Below are 22,591 nucleotides of genomic sequence, written 5' to 3'. Positions count from 1 at the left end.
AATGTCTGTTGAATATACAAATCCTATTGAAAACTGACCTTCCCATTCTGTCCCTGATGCTTTTATATGGATGTGACAGTGATGGCCTAAGGTACTCCAGTAACCGTTGGCTTAACTCTGCAACCCGCCACTCCTGTTGCCCTAGACCTCCCATCAGCATGTACAATCGGCTGTAATAAAATATTTGCAATTAATTTTCCTCTTATTTATGTTTTGTTTCAACAAATACTATTCCATGTATCCAGTAAATGTACTTAAAACCTTAATCATAAGGGACCTGTATGCTGATGCCCATACGTACAATGGCAGAACAAACTATTCAATGCATTTTATACCTAAAACAAGGGATACAGAAGATTAAAAAATGCTGAGTTACCATCAACTAATATCACATGTACTTTTCAATTAACTGAAAACAAGATAATACAAGCAGAACTGTCCCTAAACACAAAATTCTGTCAATTTCATGCTGTTACACAGAATATTTGTATTTCATTCTGTTATCATAAACTATGATCTCAATTCCATAGGGATGGATCTGTTTCAAGAAGCCTCTCAATTCCATAGGGATGGATCTGTTTCAAGAAGCCTCTCAAATGACTCATACAAATCCTCTCCCATTTCCAGGGCGTTAATATGAAACATTAATTTGCATACGAGTAAGTATTCCTTACTCTTTCATTCGCACACTAAGCTCATTCATAAGGTAAGAACAGTTTCCATTCACTTACCTGCACACCACATTATCAAAGCATCCAATTCCATATCATTCTCTGGCTTTATCACTTTAAATATCTCTAGTCATAATCAATTATCCAACTCCTCTACAATCTGCATCCAGTCACTTCAACTATATAACTTGATATCTTCTTGACTTACATATCATCTGATAAACATTCTACATGATCATACCATCTGAAAAGACTTATCCATGTAACTTTTTAAAGGTTTCTTCAAATTACAAACCAATGACACACCATTATTCTTTACTGCATCCATCATCCTATTTCCAATTACATTTAGCTCATTCTTTTTTACCTAACCTAACCAACAAAAACTTCAGGTCCATAATTTCTTGCAATCTCTGCATGTAAATTCAGGTCAAATACCATAATATTCAGTACATTTTCAATCTTTCTACTTTGCGAAGACTCTCCTCCCAGCTTTCCTACTACCTTCCTTATTGAGCGTCACTCCCAAATACCTAGACCCATCCACAACTTTCACTTCACCATTCATGCTAATTACACTGTGACATTCCATCCCCTTCTGGAGCTTAAATCTTAATCTTCCTTGCATTTACTTTCACCATCATCATCCACTATACACCATCACACTGATCTGTGCAATCTAGCTCTTATGCTTAAACTACCAGAACAACAATGGCAGCCCATTACCAGCGAAGTAACTTCCATTTAGCTTTTCCATGGTTCAGCAGTACACCTTTCTCACTCTACCTTACTCATCTTATGTAATACCCCATCTTAAAGAAAAATGAAAATAAAATCAGGGTAATGTTACACACACACACACACACACACACACACACACACACACACACACACACATCCTAATTTCATTTCATTCTATCAAGACTGAGATACTATTTCTCTTCTCAAATCTAAATGCCAGTTAAGGAGTTCTGCTAATATAAAAGTAAAAGTATCAGACATCTCATTCCTGAGCTGTAAAGAATTCATCCATAGGATGATTACATACAGTACTGTTTCCAGCTAAAAACAAGTTAATAAAATTGTGGCACTATACTTACCTTTCCCCCCTCATAAAATAAAAAGCTTATCAGACCATTAGCTTGTGAATTCTAGTACATTCATTCTCAAGTTGATCATACATCATTGTTACCAGAGATGTAATGAGTTCACTAGGTGGTTTACATTAATGATTCATGACAGAGATATGTATGTGAGTTGAGAGCAGCCTGGACATTGGCTGAGGTGGGATGTGAGACAGTTATGTGACTGGTGGATGAACCTTGGGTAGGTTATACAGCATCATGGAGGTTTAAGGAGACCAAAGAACACCAAATGCAGTATGGTAACCAGATCCAAGCAGATAATATTTCTTGCTTTTTTGAAGACATAACACAGGACAGGTAACATATAAATGTTACAAAAGCAAGCAGAATAGCTTCACATGGGCATAAGCAAAGTTGTGAGAATGGTTGCAGGTGGTTAAGGAACATGTTGAAGGAGAGATCTGCTTCTCACTGCTGGACAACATCCCTCCTATAATTGCAAGTTGCAGTGTGTGTGTGTATGTGTGTAACTGCCTATTTGTATTGCATGGGGAGGGAGTCTTACACTTGAACATTCTCTACTATCATTAAACTTCTTAAATCTAAGTATGGTGTCTGCATTACCCCATGTCCACAGTCATTCTATTCCATTCATTCACCACTCTTACAGTACAAAAATACTTCATTTGTAACAAGCATTTTGCTTAAATTCATTTTATGTCTTCTGGTTGCTCTATCCCTACATCTTTCAAAGACCTGTTTCATTGCCATCATCATCGATCTGTTTTAAAACTTAAAGGTAGTGATCAGGCCACAACTCACTCCTCTCTCCTCCAAGGTGGGTAAATCAAAGCCTCTAACCTTTCCCATAACTCAGCTCTCATAATTTTGGGAATATCTTTGTTGCCCTCCTCTAGACCTTCTCTACTAGTTCTTCGTGCTTCTTCAGGTATGGTGATCTACCTTGAGAAGCAATATCTAGATTTAGCCTTCTATACAATATGAACACCTTGCTAAATATTTCCTCATCCATATACTTGTAAATTTTTCTAATATCATCTGACTGCTGATAGTTTGTCTCCTTGACTATTCTCCTAATGCGGGACTTAGGTGAATGGTTAAGGATGATGTTGACTTTTTCAAGTCCTTAATACACACAGAATTCTGAGTTTTATTTCCTACTAGATGATAATCTTACCGAGACCTTCTTTCACTTTGTCTAATCCTCATTAATTCATAATTGTTTGGATTGAATTTCATCACCCCTGTATCAGACCAACTTTGGTGACTGTTTAGGTCCCATTGTAAGTTGATGCCATCTCCCTGCTTTTCATTTCCCAATGACCATTGCATCATCAAACTGAGGATGGAGTATGTACCTTCAGGCAAGTCACTTACATTGACCAAGAAGAATAACGGTCCAAGGACAAAACCCTGTAGCACTCAGCTAGTCAAAAAAGACAATTCTGAGCATACCCCTCTAACATGTGTCCTCTGTTTCCTTCCATCAAGATAATCTATAATTCACTGAATGAGTTTGCCCTTTATTCCTGCCTGGTGATCTAGCTTCTTAGTCAGCCTCCCATTTGGCACAGTGTCAAATGCTTTCTGGTAGTCCAGATAGAGACAATCCACTCAGCTGACCCTTTTGTCTAAGACAGAGCTCAATCTCTTGCAGAAATCTAAGAGATTTGGTATGCATAACCTCCTTTGCCTAAAACTTTGCTTATTCCCACTTAGGTAGTTTCTTCTCTTTACAAAGGCATCCAACTGCTTTCTAATTATCTTTTCCATAACCCTTCAGACAACATTCATAAGTGAGATCAATCTTTCCAACAGACAAGTATGACGTCTGTCTTTCCCATTCCCTTGGCATTCTACATTTGTCCAGACATCTTCAACATCATTTCTTATGTATTTGCACCCACCTTCAACCTTCAACACTTATATGTGGTGTGAGGTGGTTTGATCGAGTACGTAATGTAAGGGTAAGAGAGATGTGTGGAAATAAAAAGAGTGTGGTTGAGAGAGCAGAAGAGGGTGTTTTGAAATGGTTTGGTCACATGGAGAGAATGAGTGAGGAAAGATTGACCAAGAGGATATATGTGTCAGAGGTGGAGGGAATGAGGAGAACTGGGAGACCAAACTGGAGATGGAAAGATGGAGTGAAAAAGATTTTGAGTGATCGGGGCCTGAACATGCAGGAGGGTGAAAGGCAGGCAAGGAATAGAGTGAATTGGAACGATGTGGTATACTGGGGTCGATGTGTTGTCAATGGATTGAATCAGGGCAAGTGAAGCATCTGGGGTAAACCATGGAAAGTTCTGTGGGGCCTGGATGTGGAAAGGGAGCTGTGGTTTTGGTGCATTATTACATGACAGCTAGAGACTGAGTGTGAACGAATGGGGTCTTTGTTGTCTTTTCCTAGTGCTACCTCGCACACATGAGGGGGGAGGGGGTTGTTATTTCATGTGTGGCGAGATGGCGATGGGAATGAATAAAGGCAGACAGTATGAATCATGTACATGTGTATATATGTATATGTCTGTGTGAGTATATATATGTATACATTGAGATGTATAGGTATGTATATTTGCGCGTGTGGACATGTAGGTATACATATGTGTATGTGGGTGGGTTGGGCCATTCTTGCATCTGTTTCCTTGCGCTACCTTGCTAACGCGGGAGACAGCGACAAAGCAAAATAAATAGATAAATAAAATATAATGTACCAAAACCACAGCCTCTATCTGAATCAGGTCTCACACACCTTTCTGTGGTAAACCACAGAAAGGTCTATATGGGGCCTAGTTGTAGACAGGTAGCTGTGGTTTCGGTGCTTTACATGACAGCAGAGAATGGATGAAAGCGGATGTGGATTTTCTTTGCCTGTTCCTGGCACTACCTTTAATGTGGGAAATAGTGCTCAAGTATGAAAAAAAGAAGTGTATATACAGAAAAGAAGATAGGATTAATGGATAACATAGTCCTCCCAACCCTGACCTGTGCAGCTGAAACATGGACGTGGAATGAGTCACAAAGATTACGAATCCAGTATGTGGAATTGACCTATTCGAGAGGAACATGTGGTATGACAAGATGGAATGAAGAAAGAAGTGAGAAGGTGCATGAGGGATGTGGTATGGCAGGGAATGAGCTGTAGAGTGGTAGAATGGGGTGAAACACAATACTTTGAGGTGGGTTGGGCAGTTTACAAGAAGAGTGTATGATAGCACAATTAAAGGTGAGAGAAGAAGACCACCTGTGACATGGAGAAATAGTGAGGAAGAGTACTGGAGGGATAAAAATGGTGGAAGAATGCATGGAATAGCAATTCAAGGGAGGCATGTACGGACAAGGAAAAGCAAAGACTCTCTTGAAATGACTACCCAATTGAAGGAAATTCCTCCATGCCAGTGATATAGACAGATAGATTGACAGACAGACAAATGAGAAAAGACAAAATTACCAATGACTTCAATTTCTACTAAGAGAAGACAGAAATATCAACAACTTCAATTTCTATTTACACAAAATAAAATGGGACAATACAAATAATAAAACACAAATTAGAACAGGGTCTCAATAACAGCACTGCAAAAGCAAACATATACGTTTTCTACTATGGTATAAATCATATCATTACAGAATTGTTACTGCACAAAATATAGGGAAACATACCAAGATAGAGAAAAAAATGGATGAACTTAAAAAGTGACTGGAATAAAAGAGAAGATATGCAACTAGAAGAGAGAGTTAAACAATAAAAGAAAAAAAAGAAATGCTGCCCCCCCCAAAAAAAAATGGAGTCACAATAAAAAAATGGTGAAGAGAAAGTTATTTAAAGCATGAATCTAAACTCAGATGAATTATTTGCAAAAATTAACAAAATGCAGGACAAAATCAGAGACTGGATCAATTGAAGATGGTGACAGCTATGTAAAGGATCCCATAATCTTTTTTTAAATGTTAATCAACCAAATGTCTGTTTTTAGTACAAGTGAGTGAACTTAAAAAAGATGCTTGTGTGAAGAGACACCAACAGGAGAGATTGAGTATCAATGGCAAAAGGCAAGAGTGAATGAAACTAAGGGACTATGCAAGGAATGGGAAGTATTTAGGGAACCAGTACTTACATGAGCATGAGAAGTTTAAGGTATGCAGAAGGTGGGAGGTGGGCATGTTAGTAAGGGTAGCGAGTGTTGAGATGAGGAATTAAGGTGCTAGTCAACAAGAAGAGAGAGGAGTCTGGGTTTACTTCCAGGGAAGGAGTGAGAGTGACAGGTATATGTACCAGAAAAAGTGACAAGAAGTCAAGAGGAAGTTCTACAGTTGAAGAGGAGAGCAAATAAGAGTTGGGGTGAATAAATACTGGCAAACTTTAGATAGAGTAATTAAAAATTTTGGAAGGAGGTTAACAGTGCAAAGAGAAGAAAAGAACTAATGTGAGTATCAGCGAAGGAGTAGGTAATAGTTGGCAGTCAGCCGACGACGAGGGAAATATAATACCAGTACTACCCACTTGGGTATCAGTAGGGTTAGTGACAGCTGCATAATGAGTCAGCACTTCAGTAGCTGTCAAGTTGCACAATTTTGACCCATGTGGGTGACTTTTCTTTTTGCCTCACCCAAATGAAGGTTGGTGGCATACTGTCCACACATGAAATCTCTCCTTGTCACACATAACACTTGGCAACACTAACTCACTCAATTCATTCTTTGTAAATAGATTCTCCTTTGGTTACTGCTATGTGCTAGCACTGTCTTTTTGGCAAAATAGCAGGAGCAACTGAGTGAAGTAGTGGGGAGGAACAGTAGGAAGGAACACTAGGCAGAAGCAGTTGGGTGGCATATTAAGCAGAAACATTATAATGACATATTAGGTAGTAGTAGTAGGTAGGAACATTAGACAGGAGCCTCTGCAGACACTGTACAAGAATTGCCCTCTACCAGTTGCACGTCAAGGGTGGGGCACTAAAGGCTAGGAAGTGACACTGAAGTTCACCAGTTATGAAGACTTTGCCATGCCCTGGCCATCCCCATGAGGAAGTTCCTGGAGGGAATGGGCATCAGAGATATAGACACATAGAAAGACAGAGATCGATAGAACACAGATAGACAGATAGATAGATAAATAGAAAGACAGATAGAAAAACAGATAGATCAACAAACATTGAGAAAGACATATAGTGAAGAGGGCAGATGGGAAGTGGTAAAAGGCATAGATAAGGTGAAGAGGAGACAGAGCAAGTATTTGAAGGACTGTTAAGTGTGTTCAATGACAGGGTAGCACGTGTTGGGTGTTTTGGATGTGGAAGCATGTGACAGAGTCATTGAAAGTGGTTTGAGAAGATGAAGTGGTGAGAGCCATGTGTATGATGAAATGCAGCAAAGTAGATGAACTGGAGGGAATTGCAATTGAATTTCTTGAGAAAGAGAGAGTAATAGTGTTGTGAAAGGTTAGTTAGGATCTTCAATGAATGTATGGGGGGGTTAAAAGCAAATGTCCGATTTCAGAGGTAAAAGTTTCTTGAGAATATGTGGTAAGTTGTATAGGAAAGTGGTGATTAAGCAGGTGGTGACATACACAGAGCATCAGACTGGGGAGAAACAATGTGGTTTCAGGAATAGTAAAGGATGTGTGGATCAGGTGTTTGCTTTAATGAATTTAAGTAACAAATACTTACAGAACTAGAGGGATATGTAAGTGGCATTCATGGATCTGGAAAAGGTGTATGACAAGGTTGATAGAAATGCTATGTGGTATGAAAGCATGAAAGTTACTAGAAGCAGTAAAGTGTTTTTTCATGAGAGTAAGGCATGTGTTCGAGTTGGAAGAGAGGAGGGTGAGTGATTCTAGGTGAAGGTGGGTCTGCAACAGGGATGTGTCATGTCACCATGGCTGTGTAACCTGTTCATTCAGCGAGCTGAATGTGTGTGTTGGAGAGAGGGGTGGGTCTGCAGTCTGTTGGGGGTGGGGGTACTTGCAACAGCTATTGTTAGCTGATAACACACTGCTGGCAGCATATTCAAGTGAGAAACTACAAAGGATGATTTCTGAGTTTAGGAGTGTGTGAAAGGAGAGTAAATGTGAATAAAAGCAAGGATAAGTTCAGCAGTGGAGAGATACAGGTTTGCTGGAGTGCAAGTTTGAATGGAGAGAACCTAAAGGAAGTCGAGTGATTTAGATATCTGAGAGTGGAGAAGGCAGCAAATAAACTATGGGAGATGAAGTGCACCACAGGATGAGTGAAGAATCTTAGATCCTGGGTGCACTGAGGTGTGTCAAATGAGAAGTCACTGACTATGAGAGCAAAGATGGATAAGTTTCACAACATACTAGTCCTGATTGTGTTGTATGGATGGGAGGCATGGACCATAGATAAAAGAAAAAAAAAAAGAACAGGACAGATGTGTTAAAGGTGAAATGTTGAGGATAATACATGTTGTGATGAGGGTTGTACAAATATGAAATGATATGGTAAGAGAACAGTGTGAGAATAGTGTCGTAGGAAGAGGAGTATGCATGAGAGAGCTGAAGAGGGTATGTTGAAATGGTTTGGATATATCGAGAGGTTGAGTGAGGAGTGGGTATACATGTCAGAAGTGGAGGGAACAAGGGAAAGTGACCATTTGAGGAGGAGGTGAAGGAATGGGGTGAAAGATGTTGTGAAATATTGGAGCCTCATCCTAAATGAGGGTGTGAGGCATGCATGGGATACAGCAACTTGGAGATATGTGAGGTAAGGGGGTAGATTTACTGTCAACAGGCTGAACTAAGGCATTTGAAATGGTCAGGGGAAATCAAGGAAAGATCTGTGGGACCTGGTTGCATAGAGGGGGTTCTGGTCTTGGTTCCTTACAAAACCTTTTCGATTATTTTCATGGTGGATAATAACGCTTTTTCTATACCTCTTTCAACAAACAAGTCTACCTAAAACTCACAATTTACATAAACACTTGCTCCTTCTTACAATATCTTTCACTTTCTCATCTCTCATTTCTGCATTCATGTCCTCATCATAACTACTTTTCTTCTCATCTTATGATCATTTTACACACAATGAAATGCTCCCAAAATCTTTTATTTCTGTTGATCTCTCTAAACAATTGTAAAAACACAATGAGATATTCAACTAAATCATGCTGTCCATTCAGACAATCTTAGACCTAACTCCTTTCTGTACTACTGCTGTCAATTTATATCTATAAAGCAGAGTGCTATTGGTATGTCTGTGCTTACATATGAAGAAGTTACTGGTGTCAACCTATACATATAATTTCCCACAAGCTGAATTCTGCATGCACTGTAGGCTCTATTGGCTGGCCATAGATGACAACCTTTCTCTTTTACTGAAAAAGCATCACTCCCTAACACAGTCACAAAAAAAGTGCTCATGGTTTGTTTTACCTTGACCCATTAAATGCTCCTTCATTGGCTCTAAGGGGATCATCCATTAATAGTTCCATCAAGGGAGCTAATCTGTTGGGGTCCCGATCAGCACTGGCTGTAGCCATACAAGTGCCCCAATCCTCAAGAGTTTCTATGGTCACCCTGGCCATCCCAACCTGCAAGATTGGTTTCAGTATCTCCCACAAGGCCTGATGTTTGGCAAAAGTCCAATGCTTGCTTCCACGAATCATACCTGAAATTAACGAACCAAAATCACTGCAATCATTCATAACAAACAAAATACAGAAATTACAATAGATACATATCACTGCATACTCATGTTAAAAAATCTGATTAAAATCTCTCTATTCCTCAGGTTAATGCTGAAAGAATACTTCCCACACATTACATGCATGTCATAGAATGTTACTAAGGGGGGCTGGGAATGTGGGAGAAAGAATACTTCCCAACTATTCCTAATGTGTCATAATACAGGAGAATAAAAGTGAATATTCAAATTCCAGCCAAGGGCTGGGAACTCCTTTCCTTGTATTCAAATTTCTGCATATTGGAACAGGTGAATGAGCCATATGAGGAGAGTACATCTTCCTCAAAGGATGATAAGGCTGGCTTGTCTGATTATATGTGACAAGAAGGAAGCTTATTGATACAGTGGTGAAATTGATGAGAACTGCTATTGACGTTTGTGTGAATAAATTGTACATTTCCTTTTCCATAGCCAGAGGTTGAACCATTATGTGACATTCATTTTTTTTCGTTCATTTCAAGCTAAAAGTTTGTTTTCTAAATTGTTTCTTACATTTTTCATATGTATATATATGTATGTGTGTGTGTGTGTGTGTATGTGCGTATGTGTGTGTATGTGTGTGTGTGTGTATATGTATATATATATGTATATTATCCCTGGGGATAGGGGTGAAAGAATACTTCCCACGTATTCCTCGCGTGTCGTAGAAAGCGACTAGAGGGGACGGGAGCGGGGGGCCGGAAATCCTCCCCTCCTTGTATTAACTTTCTAAAATGGGAAACAGAAGAAGGAGTCACGCGGGGAGTGATCATCCTCCTCGAAGGCTCAGAGTGGGGTGCCTAAATGTGTGTGGATGTAACCAAGATGTGAAAAAAGGAGAGATAGGTAGTATGTTTGAGGAAAGGAACCTGGATGTTTTGGCTCTGAGTGAAACGAAGCTCAAGGGTAAAGGGGAAGAGTGGTTTGGAAATGTCTGGGGAGTGAAGTCAGGGGTTAGTGAGAGGACAAGAGCAAGGGAAGGAGTAGCAATACTCCTGAAACAGGAGTTGTGGGAGTATGTGATAGAATGTAAGAAAGTAAATTCTCGATTAATATGGGTAAAATTGAAAGTTGATGGAGAGAGGTGGGTGATTATTGGTGCATATGCACCTGGGCATGAGAAGAAAGATCATGAGAGGCAAGTGTTTTGGGAGCAGCTGAATGAGTGTGTTAGCGGTTTTGATGCACGAGACCGGGTTATAGTGATGGGTGATTTGAATGCAAAGGTGAGTAATGTGGCAGTTGAGGGAATAATTGGTATGCATGGGGTGTTCAGTGTTGTAAATGGAAATGGTGAAGAGCTTGTAGATTTATGTGCTGAAAAAGGACTGATGATTGGGAATACCTGGTTTAAAAAGCGAGATATACATAAGTATACTTATGTAAGTAGGAGAGATGGCCAGAGAGCGTTATTGGATTACGTGTTAATTGACAGGCGTGCGAAAGAGAGACTTTTGGATGTTAATGTGCTGAGAGGTGCAACTGGAGGGATGTCTGATCATTATCTTGTGGAGGCTAAGGTGAAGATTAGTATGGGTTTTCAGAAAAGAGGAGTGAGTGTTGGGGTAAAGAAGGTGGTGAGAGTAAGTGAGCTTGGGAAGGAGACCTGTGTGGGGAAGTACCAGGAGAGACTGTGTACAAAATGGAAAAAGGTGAGAACAATGGAAGTAAGGGGAGTGGGGGAGGAATGGGATGTATTTAGGGAATCAGTGATGGATTGCGCAAAAGATGCTTGTGGCATGAGAAGAGTGGGAGGTGGGCTGTTTAGAAAGGGTAGTGAGTGGTGGGTTGAAGAAGTAAGAGTATTAGTGAAAGAGAAGAGAGAGGCATTTGGACGTTTTTTGCAGGGAAAAAATGCAATTGAGTGGGAGAAGTATAAAAGAAAGAGACAGGAGGTCAAGAGAAAGGTGCAAGAGGTGAAAAAAAGGGCAAATGAGAGTTGGGGTGAGAGACTATCAGTAAATTTTAGGGAGAATAAAAAGATGTTCTGGAAGGAGGTAAATAGGGTGCGTAAGACAAGGGAGCAAATGGGAACTTCAGTGAAGGGCATAAATGGGGAGGTGATAACAAGTAGTGGTGATGTGAGAAGGAGATGGAATGAGTATTTTGAAGGTTTGTTGAATGTGTCTGATGACAGAGTGGCAGATATAGGGTGTTTTGGTCGAGGTGGTGTGCAAAGTGAGAGGGTTAGGGAAAATGATTTGGTAAACAGAGAAGAGGTAGTAAAAGCTTTGCGGAAGATGAAAGCCGGCAAGGCAGTAGGTTTGGATGGTATTGCAGTGGAATTTATTAAAAAAGGGGGTGACTGTATTGTTGACTGGTTGGTAAGGTTATTTAATGTATGTATGACTCATGGTGAGGTGCCTGAGGATTGGCGGAATGCGTGCATAGTGCCATTGTACAAAGGCAAAGGGGATAAGAGTGAGTGCTCAAATTACAGAGGTATAAGTTTGTTGAGTATTCCTGGTAAATTATATGGGAGGGTATTGATTGAGAGGGTGAAGGCATGTACAGAGCATCAGATTGGGGAAGAGCAGTGCGGTTTCAGAAGTGGTAGAGGATGTGTGGATCAGGTGTTTGCTTTGAAGAATGTATGTGAGAAATACTTAGAAAAGCAAATGGATTTGTATGTAGCATTTATGGATCTGGAGAAGGCATATGATAGAGTTGATAGAGATGCTCTGTGGAAGGTATTAAGAATATATGGTGTGGGAGGCAAGTTGTTAGAAGCAGTGAAAAGTTTTTATCGAGGATGTAAGGCATGTGTACGTGTAGGAAGAGAGGAAAGTGATTGGTTCTCAGTGAATGTAGGTTTGCGGCAGGGGTGTGTGATGTCTCCATGGTTGTTTAATTTGTTTATGGATGGGGTTGTTAGGGAGGTAAATGCAAGAGTCCTGGAAAGAGGGGCAAGTATGAAGTCTGTTGTGGATGAGAGAGCTTGGGAAGTGAGTCAGTTGTTGTTCGCTGATGATACAGCGCTGGTGGCTGATTCATGTGAGAAACTGCAGAAGCTGGTGACTGAGTTTGGTAAAGTGTGTGGAAGAAGAAAGTTAAGAGTAAATGTGAATAAGAGCAAGGTTATTAGGTACAGTAGGGTTGAGGGTCAAGTCAATTGGGAGGTGAGTTTGAATGGTGAAAAACTGGAGGAAGTGAAGTGTTTTAGATATCTGGGAGTGGATCTGTCAGCGGATGGAACCATGGAAGCGGAAGTGGATCATAGGGTGGGGGAGGGGGCGAAAATTTTGGGAGCCTTGAAAAATGTGTGGAAGTCGAGAACATTATCTCGGAAAGCAAAAATGGGTATGTTTGAAGGAATAGTGGTTCCAACAATGTTGTATGGTTGCGAGGCATGGGCTATGGATAGAGTTGTGCGCAGGAGGATGGATGTGCTGGAAATGAGATGTTTGAGGACAATGTGTGGTGTGAGGTGGTTTGATCGAGTAAGTAACGTAAGGGTAAGAGAGATGTGTGGAAATAAAAAGAGCGTGGTTGAGAGAGCAGAAGAGGGTGTTTTGAAATGGTTTGGGCACATGGAGAGAATGAGTGAGGAAAGATTGACCAAGAGGATATATGTGTCGGAGGTGGAGGGAACGAGGAGAAGAGGGAGACCAAATTGGAGGTGGAAAGATGGAGTGAAAAAGATTTTGTGTGATCGGGGCCTGAACATGCAGGAGGGTGAAAGGAGGGCAAGGAATAGAGTGAATTGGAGTGATGTGGTATACAGGGGTTGACGTGCTGTCAGTGGAGTGAATCAAGGCATGTGAAGCGTCTGGGGTAAACCATGGAAAGCTGTGTAGGTATGTATATTTGCGTGTGTGGACGTGTGTATGTACATGTGTATGGGGGGGGGGGTTGGGCCATTTCTTTCGTCTGTTTCCTTGCGCTACCTCGCATACGCGGGAGACAGCGACAAAGTATAAAAAAAAAAAAAAAAAAAAAAAAAAAGAAGGAAGAGATAGGTAATATGTGTGAGGATAGGAGCCCAGGCCTATTATCTCTGAGCTAAACAAGGCTAAAGGGAAAGAGGGGAGAGAATGTTCAAGGGGTAAAATTACAGGTTAGTGTGAAGGCAAAGGCTAAGAAAGGTGGGATGTATGATCACTACTTGGTGGAGGGAAGACTTTTAATGGCTTTAAGAAAAGAGGAAATGATATGGATGGGAAGAGGGCTATGAGAGCAAGTGAGTTTGGAAAAAAGGTTTGTGAAATAGATACCATGAGAAACTCAGCGCAGAACAGTAAAATTTGAGAGTAAATAAAGCTAAAGGTGTGGGTTAGGAAAACAAGGTACTCAGGGAAGCATTACTTACATCAGTGAGAGAAGCGTGTGGCATGCAGAAGATGGGATGTGGACAGGTGAGAACGGATTGATAAAATATACGAAGAAGTTAAGCTGCTTGTGAAAGAGAAGAGAGAGGTGTATGGGCATTACTTGCAAGGAAGGAGTGCAAATGATTGGTATTAAAACAGGAGAAAGCAGCTGAAATTCAAGAAGGTGCAGGGACTGAAAAAGAGGGAAAATGAGAGCTGGGGTGAGCAAGTATCAGCAAACTTCAAGGAAAATAAGAAAAAGGTTTGGGAGATTAACAGTGTCAGAAAAACAAGAAATAAATGGGAACATTGGTCAAGGGGGGAAATGGGGAAGTGGTAACAAGCAGAAATGAGGAACAGGAGAGATGGAGAGAGTAATCTGATGGGTTGTTAAATGTGTTTGATGATAGGGTGGCAGGTGAGGGATGTCTTAGATGTGGAGGTATGCAAAAGTGACAGAGTTATGGATAGTGGAGTGGTGAAAATAGAAAAGGTGGTGAAAACCTTGCATACCATGAAGTGCAGTGAAGCAGCTACAGTGGATGGGACTACAGCTGACTTTCTCATGAAAGAGAGTGATGATTGGATTAGGCGTTTGCTCTGTAAAATAAATGCAAGAAATGTTTTGAGAAACAGAAGAAATTGTACGTGGTGTTGTGAATGTGGAATAACAATACGACAAGGTTGATAGAGATGCTCTATGAAAGGTGATGCAAATATATGGTGTGGCAGGTAAGCTGCTAGAAGCAGTGTAGAGTTTTTATCATGAGTAAGGTATGTGTGCGAGCAGTAATAGAGGGGGATGAGCAGTTCATTACGATGGGTCTCTGGCAGGGGTATCCGATGTCACCAAAGCTATTCAGTCTATCTATGGTTGGATGTCACCTGTTCTTTGTGGATAACATTGTGCTGGAGGGAAATTCAACTGAAAACTGTAAAAGTTGATGTTTGAGTTTGGAAGTGTGTGAAAGAAGAAAGTTGGAGTAAATGTGAGTAAAAGCAAGGTTATCAGGTTTAGCAATGAGGAGAGACAGGTTACTCAGAGTGTGAGTTTGAAATAAAAAACATTACAGAAAGCGAAGTGTTTTAGGAACCTGGGAGAGGATATGGCAACAAATGGAATCATGGCTGCTGAAAGGAGCCACAGGGTGGGTAAATGGGCAAAGGTCCCAGCATCACTAACGAATGTGTGAAAGACAAGTCAGTGTTTTGTATGTTTCATGGAAAAGAAGTACTATATGGATGTGAGGTGAGGGCCTTAAAAAATAATATAAAGAGGGTGACTGTGTTCGAAATGAAATGTCTGATGATAGTATGAGAAGTGTCAGGGTAAGAGAGACATGTGCTTGTAGAAGAAGTATGTATCAGAGAGCTGAAGAAGGCATTCCAAAACGGTATGGACAAAAGGACAGAATGAGCAAGGAGAGGATGACTAAGAGAGTATACATGTCAAAAGTAGAGGGAACAAGGAAAAGAGGGAAACTAAGGAGAAGGTGGAGGGATGCTGTGAAAGATGCTTTGAAGGTCTGGGACCTAAACATGAAGGAAGATGTAAGAGATGCAAAGGATAGACTGAATTGGAGCAATGCACTATACAAGTGCAAATGTACTGTCAATGTGCAGAACCAGGGCATACGAAGTAATGATGGGAACCATGGAAAGTCTGTGGGGTCTGGTTGTGGACTGAGAGCTCTGGTTCCAGCACATTATACACAACAGCTCAGGAGTGGATGTGATTGAATGAGGCCATTTCTTTTGTTTCTAGTGCAATTACTCTAATGCACGAAATGGAGAATATGAGAAAACGGATCTACATAAAACTAAATTTCTCAGCTTTTGACTTGTTGCTATCTAACACAATAACAAAAATGCCATTTGCAGTTAACAAAACCAGGAGTTTAAGAATGAAGTAATATATCTATTTTCTGCTCAAATATCACCAAAATCAAAGCAGAAGTTTTTAAAAACACTTTAAATTAAGCATTACACAATACAATTATCCAAAGTTGTAAATGTTTCCTGAGTAGTTTATTTTGCCTTTCCCTCTGAGCTTTGACTTTTCTAAAGTGCAAAACCTCTCTATTTGACTAAACATAACCCATTTGTCATGTTTCTTCTAACACTTCTGATGATCACAGCAACTCAGTATTAACAGTGATTCATTAACTAGTACTCTACATTTGTCTGTTTATCAGTTGGACCCAGCCAATGCCATGTATAAGAATAAGATAGTTTAAATTGAGTGTTTATTCTAGTTTTCATACTTAAAAATTTCCTAGCCCTGTATCAAAGTTTTAGACTAATGTGGTTTTGTACCTATCTTTGTACATTAATGTCATAAACAGTGGTCACAGACAAAAGTTTTCTTCAAGGCTTTGTCTCAAGAAATAAAAAATAAAATAAGCTTTGCAAAAGAAGAAAAGTAACCTATGAGTTTTGGAAGATAAACAAAGTAAGCCTTTTAACTAAAATAGTGTTTCATGAAACAACTGTATCATCTGCAGGGCAGCATAGCTGTTAGGGAAGAAATAAGAGTGAATGAAAAATCTTTTTGAAAACTATCAACATCATGAACACTTTCATCATGGCTGTCCAAAAATTCATTGTGTACATAATTATTATCAAAGAATATCTAAAAAAGCCTTAGTACAATTAATGATAATTTTCTATACTCGTAATTACCCTAGAACCAATTTCTATGAGAGAATCATGATGTTATCCTGGACCTTCCTAAAGGCTCCTGGAGCCCACAGTTGCATTGCTTCAAGAAGCAAGGAACTACACACTTCTTTGGAGTGAAAAATTCTTAGATGAGACTATCTTCCAATGATATAGCCTTGCTAAAGTGGTTTTTTCACTTGTAGTGTAACCTTGAGCAGGCAAAGTCTGTTAACACAAATTATGATGAACAACTCAACCTGGTGAGACACTATCTACATGTATTACATGCCCTTTAATTTACACTGTTCTGATTCCAGGTGTATGAGGTATTCCAAGAGTAATATCAGGTATAAGCAGTGAGATATGTGGAATTTCAAGAAATGCTTTTGTCTCAAACAACTATGATTACAGGGAGTCCCCAACTTCAAAAAAAAATCCAACCTAAAAACGCCTACACTTAAGGATGTCTATATATCTATCCATATCTTTGATGCCTGTTCCCACCCTAATGAACTCTCATCAAGGGGTGGCCACAGCAAGAGTGTTTCTACTTATCCCTGGCCTTACATGCCTCCCTTGCATATACCATTCCATGCATTCTTCCACACTTCTCTCCCTCCAGTATTCTTTGACCCAATTTTCCCAAGTCAAAAGTGGACTTCCTCTCACATCAACACCTTTAATTGTACAAATGTACACTCTCCCTGTAAAATCCCAGTCTTGTATTCTTTCCACATGCCTAAACCACCTAAAAGTATTACATTTCACCCACTCTACCACTCCACAATTCATTCCCTGCCATAATACATCTCTCATGCACCCCTTTCCTTCTTTCTTCATCATTCCATCTACTTACACCACAACCTCTTCTTAAAAAGTTCATTTCCACAGCCTGTGTTCTTAACCCCTGTGACTGATTTCCTGTCTGTGTTTTGGGTGCATACATCAGGGTTGGGAGGACTATGCTATCCTTTAATCCTCTCTTCATCTCCATACTTACACCCCTACCCTTCATTATTCTATTAAAGGTCCCAATGACTTTTCTACCCAGTACTTCTCTCTCCCTTATCTCTCCTTCCATATCACCAAACGTACCCAAGACAGCTTCTAAAACATTCAAATTTATCTCACTTCTTTCAGCCTTTCTCCCCCATATCCAAAGAACAATTTAGTACACACATCATAAAACACACTTACAACCTTCTGCAACTCCTCTTCACTCTCAGCAAACAATACAGTATCATCTGCAAACAAGCTTGCCACTAGCCACCATATTTCTGCCACACTCCAGCTCTGCACCCCTTTTCCCTACCTTTGCTTTCTTCACTCTTATAACTTCAAAGGGGAGAAAGAATACTTCAAACATATTCCGTGTGTCATAGGAGGTGACTAAAGGGGGCAGGAGAGGGGAGGGTGGGAGCAGGGGGCTGGAAACCCTCCCTTGTATTTCGATTTCTAAAAGGGGAAACATGAGGAGTCAAGCAGAGAATGCTTATCCTCCTCGAATAGGGTGTCTGAAAGCGTGTGGATGTAACCAAGATGAGAAGAAAGGAGAGACAGGTAGTATGCATGAAGAAAGAAACCTAGATATTCCACCTCTGAGTGAAATGAAGCTCAAGGGTAAAGGGGAAGAATGGTTTGGAAATTCTTAGGAGTAAAGTCAGGGGTTGGTGAGATGACAAGAGCTAAGGAAAAAGTAGCAATACTCCTGAAGCAGGAGTTGAAGGAGTGTTTGATAGAGCATAAGAAACTAAATTCTAGATCGATATAGGGAAAACTGCAAGTAGATGGAGAGAGATGGGTGATTATTGGTGCTTATACACCTGGTCATGAGAAGCAAGATCATGAGAGGCAAGTGTTTTAGAAGCAGCTTTGGTGCACGAGACAGGGTATTAATGATGGGTGATTTAAATGCAAAGGTGCGTATTGCGGCAATTGAGGGTATACATGATATACATGGGGTATTCAGTGTTGTGAATGAAAATGGTAAGACCTTATGGATCTGTGTGCTGAAAAAAGACTGGTGATTGGGAATATCTGCTTTAAAAAGAGATATATATAAAAGTATACACTTGCGAGTAGGAGAGATGGTCAAAGGGCATTATTGGATTACGTGTTAATTGATAGCCATGTAAAAGAGGGACTTTTGGATGTTAATGTGCTGAGAGGGGCAGCTCAAAGGATGTCTGATCATTATCTTGTGGAGGCAAAGGTGAAGATTTGCAGAGGTTTTCAAAAAAGAAGAGAGCATGTTGGGGAGAGGAGAGTGGTAAGAGTAAGTGAGCTTGGAAAGGAGACTTGAGTGAGAAAGTGCCAGGAAAGATTGAATGTAGAATGGCAAAAGGTGAGAGCAAATGACATGAGGGGAGATGGGTGAGGAATGGGATGTATTCAGGGAAGCAGTAATGGTTTGCGCAAAAGATGTATGTGGCATGAGAAAGGTGGGAGGTGGGCAGATTAGAGAGGGGAGTGAGTAGTGGGATGAAGAAAAGTTGTTAGTGAAAGAAAAGAGAGGCATCTGAATGATACTTACAAGGAAGGAGTGCAAATGACTGATAGATGTATAAAAGAAAGTGGCAGGAGGTCAAGAGGAAGGTGCAAGGGTTGAAAAAGAGGGTAAATGAGAGTTGGTATGAAAGAGTATCACACATTCTTCAAAAAGAACACCTGATCCACACATCATCTTCCACTTCTGATTCCATAATGCTCCTCCCCAATCTGATGCCCTGTACATGCCTGGACCCTCTCAATCAATACCCTCCAATACAAATTTCAAGGAATACTCAATAAAACTTATGCCTTTGTATTTTGAACAGTCACCCTTATCCCCTTTGTCTTTGTACAAATGGCACTATACATGCATTCCACCAAACACTGAGAATCCCTACCAACCAATCAACAACACATTCACCCCCTTTATAAATAAATTCAACTGCAAGACCATCCAAGCCCCCCACCTTGCCGAATTTCATCTTCTACAAGGCTTTCACCAACTCTTCTCTCTTAACCAAATCATTCTCCCAGACCCTTTCACTTCACACACCATCCAATCAAAACTCCTTACATCTGCCACTCTGTCATTATACACATTCAACAAATCTTCAAAATACTCACTCTATCTCCTCACTTCATAGCTACTTGTTATCACTAGCGCCCTCACCCCCTACGCCAATATTCCCATTTGTTCTCTTGTCTTAAGCTATTATTTACGACCTTTGAAAATATCTTTTTATTCTCCCTAAAGTCTAATGATGCTTTCTCACTCCAACTCTAATTTGCCTTCTTTATCAACCCTTGCACCTTCCTCGTGACTTCATGCCATTCATCCAAACGCCTCTCTTTTCTCTTTCAATATCAACTTTACTTCTTCATCCAACCAGTCACTACCCTTTCTAATCTCCAAACTCCCACCTTTCTCATGCCACATACATCTTTTGCACATGCCATCAATGCTTCCCTAAATAAATCCCATTCCTTACCCACTCCCTCACATCATTTGCTCTCACCTTTTGCCATTCTACACTCAATCTCTCCTGGTACTTACTCACACCAGTCTCCTTTCCAAATTCACTCACTTTCACCACTCTCTTCTCCCAAACATTCTCTCTTCATTTTTGAAAACCTCTACAAATCTTCACTTTCCCCTTCACAAGACAGTGATCAGACATCCTATCAGCTGCACCTCTCAGCACATTAACATCCAAAAGTCTCTCTTTTAAACCTATCAATTAGCACGTAATCTAATAATGCACTCTGACCATCTCTCCTACTTACATACATATACTTAAGTATTTTTCTCTTTTTAAACTAGTAATCCTAATCACCAGTCATTTTTTCAGCAGACCAACCCACAAGCTCTTCACCATTTCCATTCATAACACTCAATACCCCATGTACACCTATATGCCCTCAATTGCACATTACTCACCTTCGCATTTAAATCACCCATCACTAATAATTTTGTGTGATCGGGGCCTGAACATGCAGGAGGGTGAAAGGAGGGCAAGGAATAGAGTGAATTGGAGCGATGTGGTATACCGGGGTTGACGTGCTGTCAGTGGATTGAATCAAGGCATGTGAAGCGTCTGGGGTAAACCATGGAAAGCTGTGTAGGTATGTATATTTGCGTGTGTGGACATATGTATATACATGTGTATGGGGGGGTTGGGCCATTTCTTTCGTCTGTTTCCTTGCGCTACCTCGCAAACGCGGGAGACAGCGACAAAGTATAAAAAAAAAAAAAAAAAAAAAAAAAATCACTAATACCTGGTTTCGTGCACCAAAGCTGCTGACACACTCACTCAGCTGCTCCCAAAACACTCCTCCCTTGATCTTTCTCCTCATGACCAGCTGAATAAGCACCAATAATCACCCATCTCTCTCCATCCACTCTCAGTTTTACCCACATCAGTTCAAAGTTTACTTTCTTACACTATATCACACACTTCCACAATACCTACTTTAGGAGCAGTGCTACTCCTTCCTTAGCTCTTGTGTATATGAGTGAATGTGCCATTCTTCATCTGTTTCCTGGTGCTACCTTGCTAATGCGGGAAATGGCGATCAAGTGTAAAAGGCCACATTCATTCACACTAAGTCTCTAGCTGTCATGTGCAGAGCAAAGAAACCACAGCTCCCTATCCACATCTAGGCCCCCATAGACCTTTCTCAGCTTTACCCCAGATGTTACACATGCCCTGGTTCAGAGCATTGACAGCACATCAACCCCAGTATACCACATCATTCCAATTCATTCTATTCCTTGCATGCCTCTCACCCTCCAGTATGTTCAGGTCCCGATCGCTTAAAATCTTCTTCACTCAATCCTTCCACCTCCACTTTGGTCTCCTGCATCTCCTTGTTCCCTCCACCTCTGACACATCTTTGTCGATGTTTCCTCACTCATTCTCTCAATATGTCCAAACCATTTCAACACAACCTCTCCTGCTCTCTCAACCATACTCTTTTTATTTCCACAAATCTCTCTTTACTTAATCAAACCACCTCACACCAGGTATTGTCCTCAAACACTTCATTTCCAACACGTCCACCCTCCTCCATACAACCCTTTCTATAGCCCATGCCTTGCAACCATATAACATTGTTGGAACTACAATTCCTTTAAACATTCCCATTTTTGCTCTCCAAGAAAATGTTCTCTCCTTCCACACATTCTTCATCGCTCCAAGAACCTTCGCCCCCCCACCCCACCCTGAGATTCACTTCCACTTCCTTGGTTCCATTCGCTGCTAAGTCCACTCCAAGATATCTAAAACCCTTTATTTCCTCCAATTTTTCTCCAATTAACTTGTCCCTCAACCCTACCGAATTCAATAACCTTGCTCTTATTCACATTCACCCTCTACTTTCTCCTTTCACACACTTTTCCAAACTCAGTCACCAACCTCTGCAGTTTCCGTCTTGAATCAGCCACCAGAGCTGCCTCATCGGCAAACAATAACTGAATCACTTCCCAGGCCCTCTCATCCCCAACAGACTGCATACTTGACCCTCTCTCTAAAACTCTTGCATCTACCTCCCTAACCACCCCATCCATAAACAAATTAAACAACCATGGGGACATCACGCACCCCTGCCACAGACCAACATTCACTGGGAACCAGTCACTCTCCTTACATCCTTGGTAAAAACTTTTCACTGCTTCAAGCAACTTACTTCCCACACCATATACTCTTAAGACCTTCCCTAAATCATCTCTATCATCCCTATCATATGCCTTCTCAAGATTCATAAATTCTACAAACAAAGCCATCTGTTTTTCTAAGTATTTCTCACACACATTCTTCAAACACCCATCCACACATCCTCTTCCACTTCTAAAAACCACACTGCTCTTCCTCAGTCTGATGCTCTATACATGCCTTCACCCTCTCAATCAATACCCTCCCATATGATTTCCCAGGAATACTAGGCAAAGTTATGCCTCTGTAGTATGAACACTCACCTTTATCCACTTTGTACAATGACACTATGCATTCATTCTGCCAAACATCAGGCACTTCACCATGATCCATACATACAGTGAATATCCTTACCAACCAATCAAAAACACAGTCACCCCCTTTCATTAAAAATTCTACTGCAATATCATCCAAGCCCGCTGCCTTGTGGGATCTCATCTTCCGCAAAGCTTTCACTACTGT

The 22,591-nt window shown here is 40.6% G+C and overlaps 1 protein-coding gene across 1 annotated transcript in view; it reads right to left on the bottom strand.

The window, feature by feature from the left end:
- The window catches only part of LOC139754434 (proteasome activator complex subunit 4-like), a 576,322-nt gene that overhangs the window by 92,524 nt on the left and 461,207 nt on the right, over nucleotides 1-22,591 (bottom strand). Inside the window, exons 29-30 of the mRNA XM_071671710.1 lie at nucleotides 9,168-9,402; nucleotides 39-170 (exon numbers count right to left, since the gene is read on the bottom strand). Coding sequence (XP_071527811.1) covers nucleotides 39-170; nucleotides 9,168-9,402 — 367 coding nt within the window. The remainder of the gene's footprint in view (nucleotides 1-38; nucleotides 171-9,167; nucleotides 9,403-22,591) is intronic.

Source organism: Panulirus ornatus, chromosome 17 (assembly GCF_036320965.1).
Source record: "Panulirus ornatus isolate Po-2019 chromosome 17, ASM3632096v1, whole genome shotgun sequence".
Taxonomy (NCBI): Eukaryota; Metazoa; Arthropoda; class Malacostraca; order Decapoda; family Palinuridae; genus Panulirus; species Panulirus ornatus.
The sequence above is the reverse complement of the archived record's forward strand: the minus strand, read 5'-3'. Positions and strand labels throughout refer to the sequence as shown.